At 45.5% G+C, this 12172-nt stretch overlaps 2 protein-coding genes across 2 annotated transcripts in view; one reads left to right on the plus strand and one right to left on the minus strand.

Annotated features, from left to right (window-relative positions):
- The first annotated feature begins 117 nt into the window (after window positions 1–117).
- On the plus strand, window positions 118–1607 carry LOC102840062 (cell wall integrity and stress response component 4-like). Its single transcript, XM_006861261.1, has 2 exons — window positions 118–320; window positions 1397–1607. Exons 1-2 carry the CDS (start codon window positions 118–120, stop codon window positions 1605–1607), a joined length of 414 nt encoding a protein of 137 aa, XP_006861323.1.
- A 5637-nt stretch (window positions 1608–7244) lies between these two features.
- LOC102840433 (DBH-like monooxygenase protein 2-like) overlaps window positions 7245–12172 on the minus strand; it is a 20057-nt gene continuing 15129 nt past the window's right edge. The window contains exons 11-14 of the mRNA XM_006861262.1: window positions 10673–10803; window positions 9530–9644; window positions 9106–9302; window positions 7245–7380 (exon numbers count right to left, since the gene is read on the minus strand). Of these exons, the coding sequence (XP_006861324.1) occupies window positions 7245–7380; window positions 9106–9302; window positions 9530–9644; window positions 10673–10803 (579 nt within the window). The remainder of the gene's footprint in view (window positions 7381–9105; window positions 9303–9529; window positions 9645–10672; window positions 10804–12172) is intronic.

Consider the following 12172-nt stretch of genomic DNA (forward strand, 5'->3'; position numbering starts at 1 on the left):
ACTCCTTTCCCTATAGGCACTACTGTTACCATCACTAATACTACTCTTTCCAACACAATTACTCCTTTCCCTATAGGTACTACTGATGTTGGCACTAGTATTGCTATGCCTATTACAATGACTCCTCCTCCTATGAGTACTGTGAGTGCTAACTCCAATACTACTGTTTCTAATATAACTACCCATTACCCTACAAGTAGTGTCGATGCCAGCATGAATACTACTATTTCTAATACAACTACTTCTTCCTCTACTAGTACTACTGCCATTAGCACTAATACTACTGCTTCCAAAATAACCACTCCGTTCCTGACAGGTACGTCTGATGCTGGCACTGGAACTTCTATGCCTAGTATAATGACTCCGTCTCCTATGAGTACCATAAATGCTAACTCTGATACTACTGTTTCTAATGGAACTGCTCCTTTACGTACAAGTACTAATGTTTCTAACACAATTCCTCCTTCTCCCACAAGTACTATTGATAGTAGCAGTAATACTGTGGTGTCTCACACAGCTACTCCTTCCTCTACACGTACTGCTGGTGCTAGCCCAGGTACTCTTTCTAATCCAGCTCCTCCTTCTCCCATAAGTACTGTTGATGCTAGCAATAACACTGCTGTTTCTCATTCAACAATTTCTTCCTCTACAATTGCTTCTGATGCTAGCACCAATGTTACTGTTTCTAGTCCAACTACTCCTTCCCTGATAAATACTATTTCTGAAAGAACGACTCCTTCTCTCACAAGTAATACTACTGTTTCTCAGACAACTCCTCCTCCTCTGATAAATACTACTGATAGTAGCATTGATACTGCTTCTAATGCAACTACTTCTTTGCTCACAAATTCAGCTGATACTGGCATTAATGCTACTGTTTCTAATTCAACTACTCATTCCCTTATTGGTAGTATGGATTCTAGCACGAATAATACTGATTCTGATACAACTGTCATTTCCTCTACAAGGAACACTGATTGATAGCAGTGCTAGTACTATTATTAATATTTAAATCTCCCTCTCACACAAGTATTGCTGCTGTTCAGACTCAAAATACTGATCCTATCACGGTCTCCTACAAATGCTGGTGCTGATACTACTGGCAATAATTTCCTTATCACAACTCCTTTTTTCTCTGCAAGTACCAATTCTGCGAACCCTGTTGTTGCTATGTAACTGTTTCTTCTATAAGTTTTGATGTTACCTTCGCTAATACAAAGTCTCTTTCTCTACCATGTCTAACGTTAGTAATGACTATAATGATTCCTTCTTCTCCTACTAATACTCACCCTGCTAATTACACTCTTTATGGTATTACTCTCCTTTTTTTTACAAGCACAAGTGCTGCTGACACGAGTATTATTGTTCCTATTTTGACCTCTCTTACTTCTTCAAGTACTCATGATGTTAGTGAAAGTGTCACTATTTCTAACACGACTACTACTTCCACCACTCGGTCCTCTCCTCCCATATCTACTCCTAACTTTAGTGCATCTATTTTGAGCCCCTTTACAACAAGTAGTACTTTTTCTTACTATACCTACTACAGCAAATACCACTCAAGTCAACACTCCACGTACACAAGGTCTTATGATAATAGATGCTAGAGCTACTGCTACCAATACAGCTACAACAGTTCCTTCCTGCCACAGAAAAGTGGACTGCATAAATCAAACCTGCCATAACAGATTCAACAGTTCACCCTCTCGAGTGGGAATAACTGCCACCTCCCACGGCACCATGTTAAATACTATCACCACCCATGCGTTCACTCTCACAGATAAAGACAATGGGACCTCTTCCACCATAACAAGCTCAGTAAATAGACTCACTGCAAAGAGAACAACTATTGGTGCAGTTTGCTCCATGGATATTACCTTTGCTGCAGTGGCTGTCACAGACACGTCTTTCTCTATTATGCAAAGCTTTCTTTCTTTTCCCATGGTAGGCCTTGTAAATACTATGCCAGAGATGCTCAAAAGGCCACAACAGACCTTACACACATCAGTGCTTCCCATTTTGCTGTTACTACAATGTACACCTCAAGTCACACAAATGTCTCCCACCTCCACCAAATGTCCCAGATGCAGACACAATTGAGACCCTAATCCAAGCACGCCAGCTACTGCTCTGGAATCAGTTACTGTAAAAGCAAACCCACCACCATTGGGACAATTCCAACTCATAGTGACCCTTTAAGACAGTAGGACTTCTGAGATAACAGCAGCAAGAGATCTTTACAGAAGCCGCCGTGGGTTAGAACAACCAACCTTTCCATTGGCAGCCAGACACTTAACCCACTGTGCCACCAGGGCTCCAACTACCACTAGAGCTATCTATCCCCATTTCAACACAAAAATGAATTGAATTGAAAAATTCAATTACTATTTCTATATATGCCTTGGAAACATTGAGGTTCCAAGTGATACAGCTATCCTTGTCCCAGGCACCTAAGTCAGCACAGGGCAGGCTGTCAGAGCTACTGATGGAGATGGCTCCAGAGAAGTGCAGATAACCCCACTCACATTTCGAATCCACAGACCACAGTGGCCTCAGATACGTTAACTCCCACTACTCTACATAAGGTGTCTTGGCATGGCGCTGTGGGTTAATGCGCTGGACTGCAAAGTTGACTTGAACCACAAATTCAGTGGTTCAAACTCACCAGCCACTCCTCAGAAACCCTATACAGAGTTGCTATAAGTCGGAACCAACTCAGCAGCACTAAACAACAACACAACTCTTTACACACAGTGACCCACCCTTAAGTAACAAATTCTACTAGCAGCCATTTGCCTATGATTACAACAAATGATTCATAGATATTACAGATGTCACCACTTATTGTTCAAACACTGCCACTTCTGACAGAACAAGCAGGGATGTTTGCTACTACCGCCTTTAGATACATTGCAAATGGCACAAACGTCAATTGCGTTCCTTGATCATTCCAACTCAAGGCAGTACAATCACTACAGATGTTAACTCTTTGAAACAACGATGGGAACTATAGGACATTATCCAAAGATACCTTATTTTAATCTTTAAAATAAACTTCTGCTGGTATTAGTATTCATCCTGATTCAACATTTACCCTTGATCCTTTCTTAAATTCTAGACTCCTGGCCATAATCAAACACAACTTGTTATTTTTGCTGTTGAGTCAGTTCCAATACACAGCAGCAATCTGCACAACAGAAGGAAACACCGTCTGGTCCTGCCTCACAATTGTTAGATCTCAGTCCCCTGCTGCTGGTACTGTGACAATCCATCTCATGGGATGATGGTGGTGTCTTCCTCTTTTTCTTTAACCCTCCACTTTACCAAATATGATGTCCTTCTTCATGAACTGGTCTTTCCTGTCCTGATAACATGTCTGCAGTATGAGGATGAAGTGTCCCCATCCAGGTTTCTATGGATCATTATGGCAGTAATTCTTCCTAGACAGATTTGTTTGTTTTTCTGGCAGTCCACGGTACTTCCAATATTCTTCACCAACACCATAATTCAAATGAATCAATTCTTCTACAGTTTTCCTTATTCATTGTCCAATTTTTACATTCATGTGAGGTGATTGAAAATACCATGTCTTGGGTCAGGCGCATCTTAGTCCTCAAACTGATGTCTGTGCTCCTGAGCACTTTAAAGAGGTTGTATGCAGCAGATTTGCCCAATGTAATACACCATCTGATTTTTAGCTAATTGGGTGCTATTGAAGTGTACTTCCAGGACAGTCTCTCTCATAGTGCAATGAGGGACCCCTGAAGGCCCCAGGACTCTTTATGGGCTCCACAAGGTCAACGCTGTTTCCATAATGATTGTAGTTGTTGATCAGTACAGTGAGTCTGCTCTGACTTTGGTGAACTCATGCATAACAGAATGAAATGTCGCCCGATCCTATGCCATTGTTGTATTCACTGCATCAACACGTGTCGTGAAGGGTTTCTGTTTTCCACTTCGTCATGATACTAGGTTGTTAATTACCTTCCTCATTCTCATGGCTCATGAGTAGACATTTCCCAGAGACGTCTTGATATGTGTTCCCACAATGGATGACTACACAGATATAGGACTGTAGGATCATGCTTTTATCCCATTGTATGCTCTCCTTCTCACCGAATCTTACTTTTTGCTTTGGAAGTGGTTATTTTTCATACAAATATGTTATTTATATAACATGCAGAGTGTTGGTTGTTGTTCTTAATGAATTAATAAATGTTTTACAAATTATTCTTTTATAATTTTGGATATAGTAATTAAAAGATGTAATCCACATCAGCAAAGAACTTCAGGGTCTTCAATGATTTTTAAGTGTGTAAAGGAGAATTGAGACCAAAGAGTTAAAGCTACCTCTTTAAACAATAAAAACTCTGTTGCCAGTAAGTTGATTCAGACTCTTATGGGCCCATGAATTACTAAGCACTACAAACTCCATAGAGTTTTCTTGGTTGAAATCCTTTTTTTTTTTTTTAAAGCTTTTATTGTGAATTGTGTGATCATTTACATGGGAGAACATCAGCTTTACATTCATCCTATCATATATCGTTTCATTGCCATGGTTACAATCCCCTCCATGCATCATCAAACAACAAAAGGGTATATCCCGCAAGCCTACACTCGGCCATCAGCACACAGCCCCTCTCCCTCCCTGAGTCCAGAGTCCACAGCTGCTCCATCTCTCCAAGTCATCGTCTCTGCCTCCATCTCTGGCATCACTGCTTCTCTGGGTAGGGTCCCGCACTCTGCTCTTCTCCCTTGATGGTCCCAGGGTCCTCCGCTCCTAGACTGCAAAGTCAATCACTCCCCTCCTTTTGCTATAAAACATCTACATTTACATTTCCAACCCTCACAGTCAGTCCTGATAACAATTATTCACTATTGAACCACATGAGTGCTATCCCCATCTCCTTTCATCAGCCCCATCCAGACAGGTTGGAAGCCACTCAGTGGAGATTCTACCTTCCTCTGCACCCTCTGGAACTAGGCTCCCTCTTGAAAGCTTGTAAGCCAGTCACTTCCATGCCTTTGTAGCCTCTCCCGCCACCGCCACCCATTTTGGGTAGCCAATGTCCAAGTTGACTTGGCTGAAATCTTGACAGAAGCAGATCACCAGTCAGTTTTCACATGGTGCCACTGCATGGGGTTGAACTGTCAACTTTCTGTTTGTCAGTTGGTAGCAAAGACAAGTCATTTGTGCCACAGGGCAACAATATCTTAGTGCCATGTGCTGGCCCTTATCAGGTGTACCTTGAACTTGGCATCCAGTAACAATTCCAATATCTATAGTGTAAGATGCAGTCTTCATATGGTGGCTAACATCTACCACCTACACATCTGCCAATCTCTGACCTTTGATGGTGGTTCACAGGAGGCACAGAATCAACCTGTCAATCTGAACAAAGCTGATAGGCCTATGCCAGGGTATATTTGGCTCTTAAATTGACCTTGTGACTCCAAGAGACAAAACCCATAATCCTAAAGTGTCCCCATATACTTAGTCATGGATACTCTCACTTGTACCTTTATGGAGGGAGTTCTGGGGTTCTTGGATTGAGGGAACCACACACTCTGAAGCAAGACCACGTGTTCTTTGGAATGGCTCTCACGGGACTCGGAGCCTGCCTACCACACGAGGGCAGATGAGGTGGCCAAAGGCTGCACTTAAACTGATGCAGAAAGTGTGGTTTGGAAGCAGGTCCAAGGAATCTAGAGGTAACATCAACATGCTTATGCTACAACCAGGGACACATTGTGAAACCTGTATGTAGACCATGGTTTATAAGATCCAGGGAAATCCTGTCAGCATGAAGGAAGATGACAAGCTAGCTTGTTACCTGCAAGCAAGGTAATATCTCATGGTAGAATAGAATTTGCAGGACAAGGAACTTGGGTGTGGAAATAGGAGCTCGAGAGTTCCCTTTTGGCCACATTAAATGTGACATGACTCTTAGACATCTAAAAGAAGAGCTCTTACAGAAAGTTGGATGCATTAATGTGGAGATATTGAAGGTATTGAGTGGGGATTCTGATTGGAGGTAAATTCAGAGTCATTAACATATAGATGGGTGCGATGGCTTTGTAGGATAACACTGGGCTGCAAACCACAAGGCCAACCCAACAGCTGCTCTGCAGGAGAAAAATGAGGCTTTCTGCTCACACAAAGATTTACAGCCTTGGAAACCCTATACAGGAGAGCTGTGACTCAACAGCACTTAACAACAAACAACAGCACCCTATAGACAATATTTGAGCCACAAGGCTGCATTATATTAGTTGATGCATACATAATTGTACACACACAGGAGGGTTGAGGCTAGGACGCTGAGGTACTCCAGCACTTGACATCTACCAGAGGAAGGAGTCCTGGTGTGATGCTGTAGGATAAGCACTGGACTGCTAACCTAAAGATCGGGAGTTCAAACACACCAGCTGTACCTTGAAACCTCTTTACAGGGTCACTATGAGTTGACTTGAAGGCACGTACTAACAACACAACAACACAGAGAGAAAGAAGCCTGGTTGTGCACATGACTTGACTGGACTGCTTACCTAAAGGCTGATGGTTTGAATCCAGCCAGTGGCTCCACAAAAGAAAGTTCTGGAGAGCTGCTTCCCTAAAGATCACAGCCAAGAAAACCCTAAGAAAAAATTCTCTGCAACAAATGAGGTGTACGTGAGCACGTCACAACAAGAGGAAAAAATATCAGAAAAGGAGACAGAGAAAAAGTAGCCATCAGTGAGGTAGAAGGAGAAAGGGGTGGGTATGATACACAAGGAGGTGAGATCCAAAACCCTTCTTCACTCCTGTCCTCCCTGACCACTCTGTACCTACACTGTGGCTGAAACAATTGAGCCCTGCCCTCGTGGACGAAGTAGACTGTCAAGAACAATTGACCTTCTAGCTGGGTAGTTCTCTGTCTTGAAAGTGACCTAGAAACACCTGAAGTGTTCACTTACCCACAAATGCTGGGTTTCTGCCCCCTTCAGAGTACTGTTCCCCAACCAAGTGGCTGGATACACCGCCCAGGCTGAGGTCCCTTAGATCTGCTGCATGAGGAACTCCCGTACTCCATCTCAGCTAGCTAACAAGGAGCAGGGATTGGACGGCAATGAGAACTCTACCAAGTAAGCAGCAAGAGGTAATGGTGACACCAGCTTGATGAAGGGCTGAGAGACAGGAATGGCCACTTCTTTCTGCTGCAGCTGGACAAAGGATTCTCCATCTGCACCAGAGAAGAGCTGACTCAGCCGGGTTCGGTGGGTACCCGATTGCTCTCGCAGAGCCTGGCTCGCCTTTCACCCTCCCTGGAAATACATGCCGCTAGCTGCAGTCCATGTGGTGAAGCCAATGGCTCTGGGCCAACGCTCACCGAATGGTTCCTGAGACAGGAAGAGGGGAAGGGGCTTCATTGTGTCCTCTTAGCCCCCTGAATGCCTCCCCAGGTTTCCTCCTTCTTCTGACTGCTCTTTAGTTTTCTCAGATTTGTTTTAACCAGCCCAGGTCTTCCTCCTCTACAGACTTCTGTCTCCAAACTGGCTTTAGCAACATGAAACATCAGAAGCCAATATCTGGAGCTCGTGTCTGGGCAGCTGCCGGGGAGGAGACAGGGTCAAAGTGCAAGGGACAGGCATGCCTTGCTTTGCTTCACAGAGAATTTTCCCAACAGCCTGCTCTCCATTTGTCTCGGTGTCACAGTTTGATCATCATCAAAATATTTCAAACTTTTTTTTATAATGCCTTCAATTCGGTTCCTACCCGTAGTGACCCTGTATAGGATTTCCGAGGAGTGGCTGGTGGGTTTGAACCACTGACCTGAAGGTGGTTCAGTGCATTATGCTGCAGCACCATACCAGGACACCTTAATAGAGTACCCCACATCAAAAAGCAGACCCACAGTTATCCCCTCAATTTGAACTCAGAGGTACAAGTTTTCTGAGACTGTGAATGTTTACGGGAGCACACTGCCTTGTCTTTTCCCTCCATGCAGTTGGTGGGTTTGAACCTATCAGCAGACAGCAGCCCAATACCTCACCCACCGCACTACTAGGCCTCTTTAATAAATTACAGGATAGTGTAAGCATAACTGTTGTTGTTGTTAACTACTGTTGAGCCACTTCCCATGCATACCAACGCTGCATAGGGTTTCCAACAAACAACTGTTGGGTTTGAACCACTGACTGTGGTTAGTAGTCCAATGCATGTTGTACAGAGCTATACCGGGACTCTAACTGTTAATATGTGCTGGGAAAGCTCAAAATAAAAAAATAAACCAACTGTGTGTCTCTCTTTATTGCGAGAATTCACTTTATTGTGGTGTCTGGAGCTCACAGTATCTCTGCAGTATGTCTATAGTCTGAACTGTCCAAAGCCTGGGTACCTGTAGGATGTCATTCCTGGAGCATTTCTACGGTGTCCTTACTGAGCTCCAAGGACAGAGAGAACACTGAAGACATGGTATTGGGAGGAGGGTTTGGTCCTTGTCAAAGGATTTCCTTTTAGGACCAGGTGAGGATGCTACTTCCTTCAGTTTCCTTTGTTCTGAGCCCCACCCCCACCCCAGCCCTATTATTCTTCATCAGACTTCTATTTATCAGAGTCTCTACCTTCTCTGCCATACATGAACACCCCAAGGACTGGGACCCCTAAGACCCAGGCTCCTTCCTGTTCCTGCCGTGCAGTCTCCAGTGGCAAGCAGAAAGACAGAATCCCTAAACCAGACACCAGGAACATTCTCCTTTACCTTTGATGCTCTCCCCTTGTTCCCCCACCCTCATGAGGCCTTTATGTTCGTGTTCTTATCCCACTGGGAAGATCAGGGGCCACTCTAAACATCAGCCTGTGGTTTCTCTTGTCCCCACAGAAGTACAGAGAAAAGTAGTAAGAGGGAATGAGTCCTTTATTTATGTTCCCAATGTGCTCTGAGGTTTCCAGTAGAGGAGGTGGGTTGAAAGGGAATGTCATCCCCAGCTGGTATGGGGTAGCTTCAGTCAGCTGGAAGGAGGAGCATGGGAGGGTCTGTGTCTGCCAGGGGGTGAGGGTTCTGTTATAGGGCACAGGGTCAGTCTCTAGCCTGTAGGGTGATGAGGAGCCATGAGAGAGCCCACTGTGTGAACAGGAGGGTCACCGGTGGGAGACCTTTGGGGGCAGTGGTGCTGGAACTGGAAAGGACCAATGGGCTGGCCCTGAAACCCGCAGGGGTCTTGTCCTGGGGCTCCACCTTGCCGCCAGTGGACTCCAAGCAGGGCCCCCGGGGAGTAGGGAGGATGTCTCGGATCCAGCCTGTTGTATTCTCCACCACCTCCTGCGGGGCAAGGACAGGGGTGAGGGTGGAAGCACCTGACCCCATTCTTTTCCTGAGACCCCAACTGGCCACCCCTAGCCCACCCACTCAAACCCCAGGGTGGCAACAGTGCCCTCTGCTTCGTCAGACCCTCCTATTCCAGCCATGTTGCCACCACTGCCATGTAACCCCTCCTTCATCTTTGGTCTCACCACCTGTCCCACGTGGGTCAGTCTGAGGACACTCACATCAATGGTCTTTATGATCACTGTCTGCTGAGCCTCCTTGCAGGCTTTCTCTGCCTTCTTAATGCTCTCTGGGGTCCACTCAACGTTGTTCATGGCCATCATGCCCTCCATGGAGCTGACATGAACAGGAAGGGGGGAGCAGATGGCAGTTCAGGGTCAAATGTCCCTTGGGCAGGATAGGTGCAAAACCACCCTCTCTTTTGTTAGCCTCAATTCTGTGTTGGTATAGATCAGGAAGCAGGTCTCACAACTTCATGAGACAATTGTAGTGAGTTTGACTAGAGGGAAACATCATTAGAGCTCAGAGACAGAAAAGGAAAAACCAAGTGAAGGAGATCTTTTCATCAAATCTGGAACCACTGGGTTCCAGGAAGCTTGGTGATTGACTTTCTTGTTATTTACTGCTTTTGAGGTGGTCCCAACATATAGTGACTCTGTATAGGGCTTTTAAGGAATAGCTGGTGAGTTTGAACTACCAACATTTTGGTTAGCAGTTCAGTGCTTATCCTATAGCAGTACACCAGGACTCTGTGGTAGACTCTGTGGTTGGCTTTGTTGTTGTTGTTACGTGCCATCGAGTCAGTTCCGACCCATAGCGACCCTGTGTGGGGTTTCCAAGGAGTGACTGGTGAACTTGAACCAGCAAGCTTGTAGTTCAAATGGCTTTGCAGTCTGGCGCATTAACTCACAGAACCACACCAGGACTCCAGGGACCTTCAAATGTCCTCAGATTGTGTGTGAGATTGAGATATGCTGGCACTGATGAGCATTTTTTAAGGGGAAGAAGTTTCTGCTCTCTGATTAAAGTATCAGAAAGGGTAATTAGCCTCATGACTGAGAATCACAGCTCAGACAATCACGTACATAAGAGGCAGAGACTTTATACGTGGCTGGTCTGATAGCTCAGAATCAGCTCTTATCTGCCTCTCTGATTGGTCCTGCTTATGTGGAGAAACGTCCAAGTTCCCACCTGGTGTCAGCTGACAGTCAGAAGTGGGGTGGGATAACAAAGATAAAGGTATCAGGCAGCCCTTGGGGGAGCCCAGCATGGAGGCCAGTGGGAGGTTCTCCTCTCCCCGCTTCCCTCATGCTCCTCAGTCCCTTCCCTGTATGCCCAATGACCTGCATCCCAGGCTGACTCACTCGGATGCCTCTTCCCCCAGCTCGTGGGCCACATAGATGATGTCAGGATAGCCCATGCAGCTGGAGATGTTGTTCCGGGGGTAGTAGAAGAGGAAGACGAGACACATCTCATTGATGGTGCTGGGCCCCCCCTGAGGAAGGGAGACACAGAGAGACGAAGGGATGTAGGGAGAGGGGCAGGCTGAAAACAGACAAGGTGGACCTTCTGCCAACCATGCTGTTCCTGCCTTCCCTTCATCTAAGGGCAGCATAGCTCTTGTTCCTTACTATGCTACCACACCTCCTTTCCAAGGAGGTAACCCACAGAGCTCTCTGTCCTCTACACCTCCACAGTCACCACCCTAGTTCCACAGGGAGCTCTGATAGCGTAGTGGTTATGAATCAGGCTGCTAGCCTCAAGGTCGGCAGTTCGAAACTACCAGCAGTTTCATGGGAGAAAGATGAGGTTTTCTGTTTCTGTAAAGATTTGCAGCCACGGAAACCCTGTGCAGGGTCACTATGAGTCGGAACCGACTCCACGGTACTTAATAACAACTTAACAACAACAACAACCAACTTCTTCTAGTGTGGTGCTGTAGGCTAATGTGTCAGACTGCAAAGCTGTTGGAACTGCAAGGTTGGCTGTTCAAGCTCACTAGCTGCTTCTCGGAAACCCTATACAGGGTCGTTATGAGTCAGAATCGACTAGATGGCACTTAACAACAACAACCAGCTTCTCCCAGTCAGTTTGAAACTAGCAGCCATTCTGCAGGAGAAAGATGAGGATTTCTGCTCCCTTAAAGAGTTCCAGCCTCGGAAACCCTATGGCAGGGTCTCTATGAGTCAGAACCAACTCCATGGCATGTAACCACCACCACCAACTTCTCCTGGTTGTCTTCTATGAACCCCAGAGCTGCCAGATGAATTTGCTTAAAGTGCACCATGGTTCCTTTCATCTGCCCATCCAGAAACTCCCAGTGGCTCCCACTAGCTCACTGAACCTTTGGCAGACATGTACAATATGTGCACACCCATAGCATGGTGGTGGTGGCAGTGTGCCGTGGAGTTGGTTCCGACCCATAACAACCCTATATAGGGTTTCTGAGGCTGTTAAGTCTTTACAGGAGCAGAAAGCCTCGTCTTTCTTCTACAGAAGAGCTGGTAGTTTCAAACTACTGACTTTGAGATTAGAAACTCGATTTGTAACCACTACACTGCCATATAAACTCATGTGTTTCTAGCTGTATCGGGGGTCCTGATGGTGCCAACAGTTAATGAGAGGTTGGAGATTCAAGTCCACCAGAGGCTACTTGGCAGGAGGCCCTGGAGATCTGAAAACATTAGTTATTAAAACCCCCATATAGTATGGTTCTACTCTGACACACATGGGGTTGACTCAGTGGCAACTGGCTTCTGTCTGTCAATCTATCTATCTATCTATCTATCTATCTATCTATCTATCTATCTATCTATCTATCCATCCATTCATCCACCCATCCATCCATTCATCACATCTATCTG

This window comes from Chrysochloris asiatica, unplaced genomic scaffold (assembly GCF_000296735.1).
Source record: "Chrysochloris asiatica unplaced genomic scaffold, ChrAsi1.0 scaffold00041, whole genome shotgun sequence".
In the NCBI taxonomy this organism is placed as follows: Eukaryota; Metazoa; Chordata; class Mammalia; order Afrosoricida; family Chrysochloridae; genus Chrysochloris; species Chrysochloris asiatica.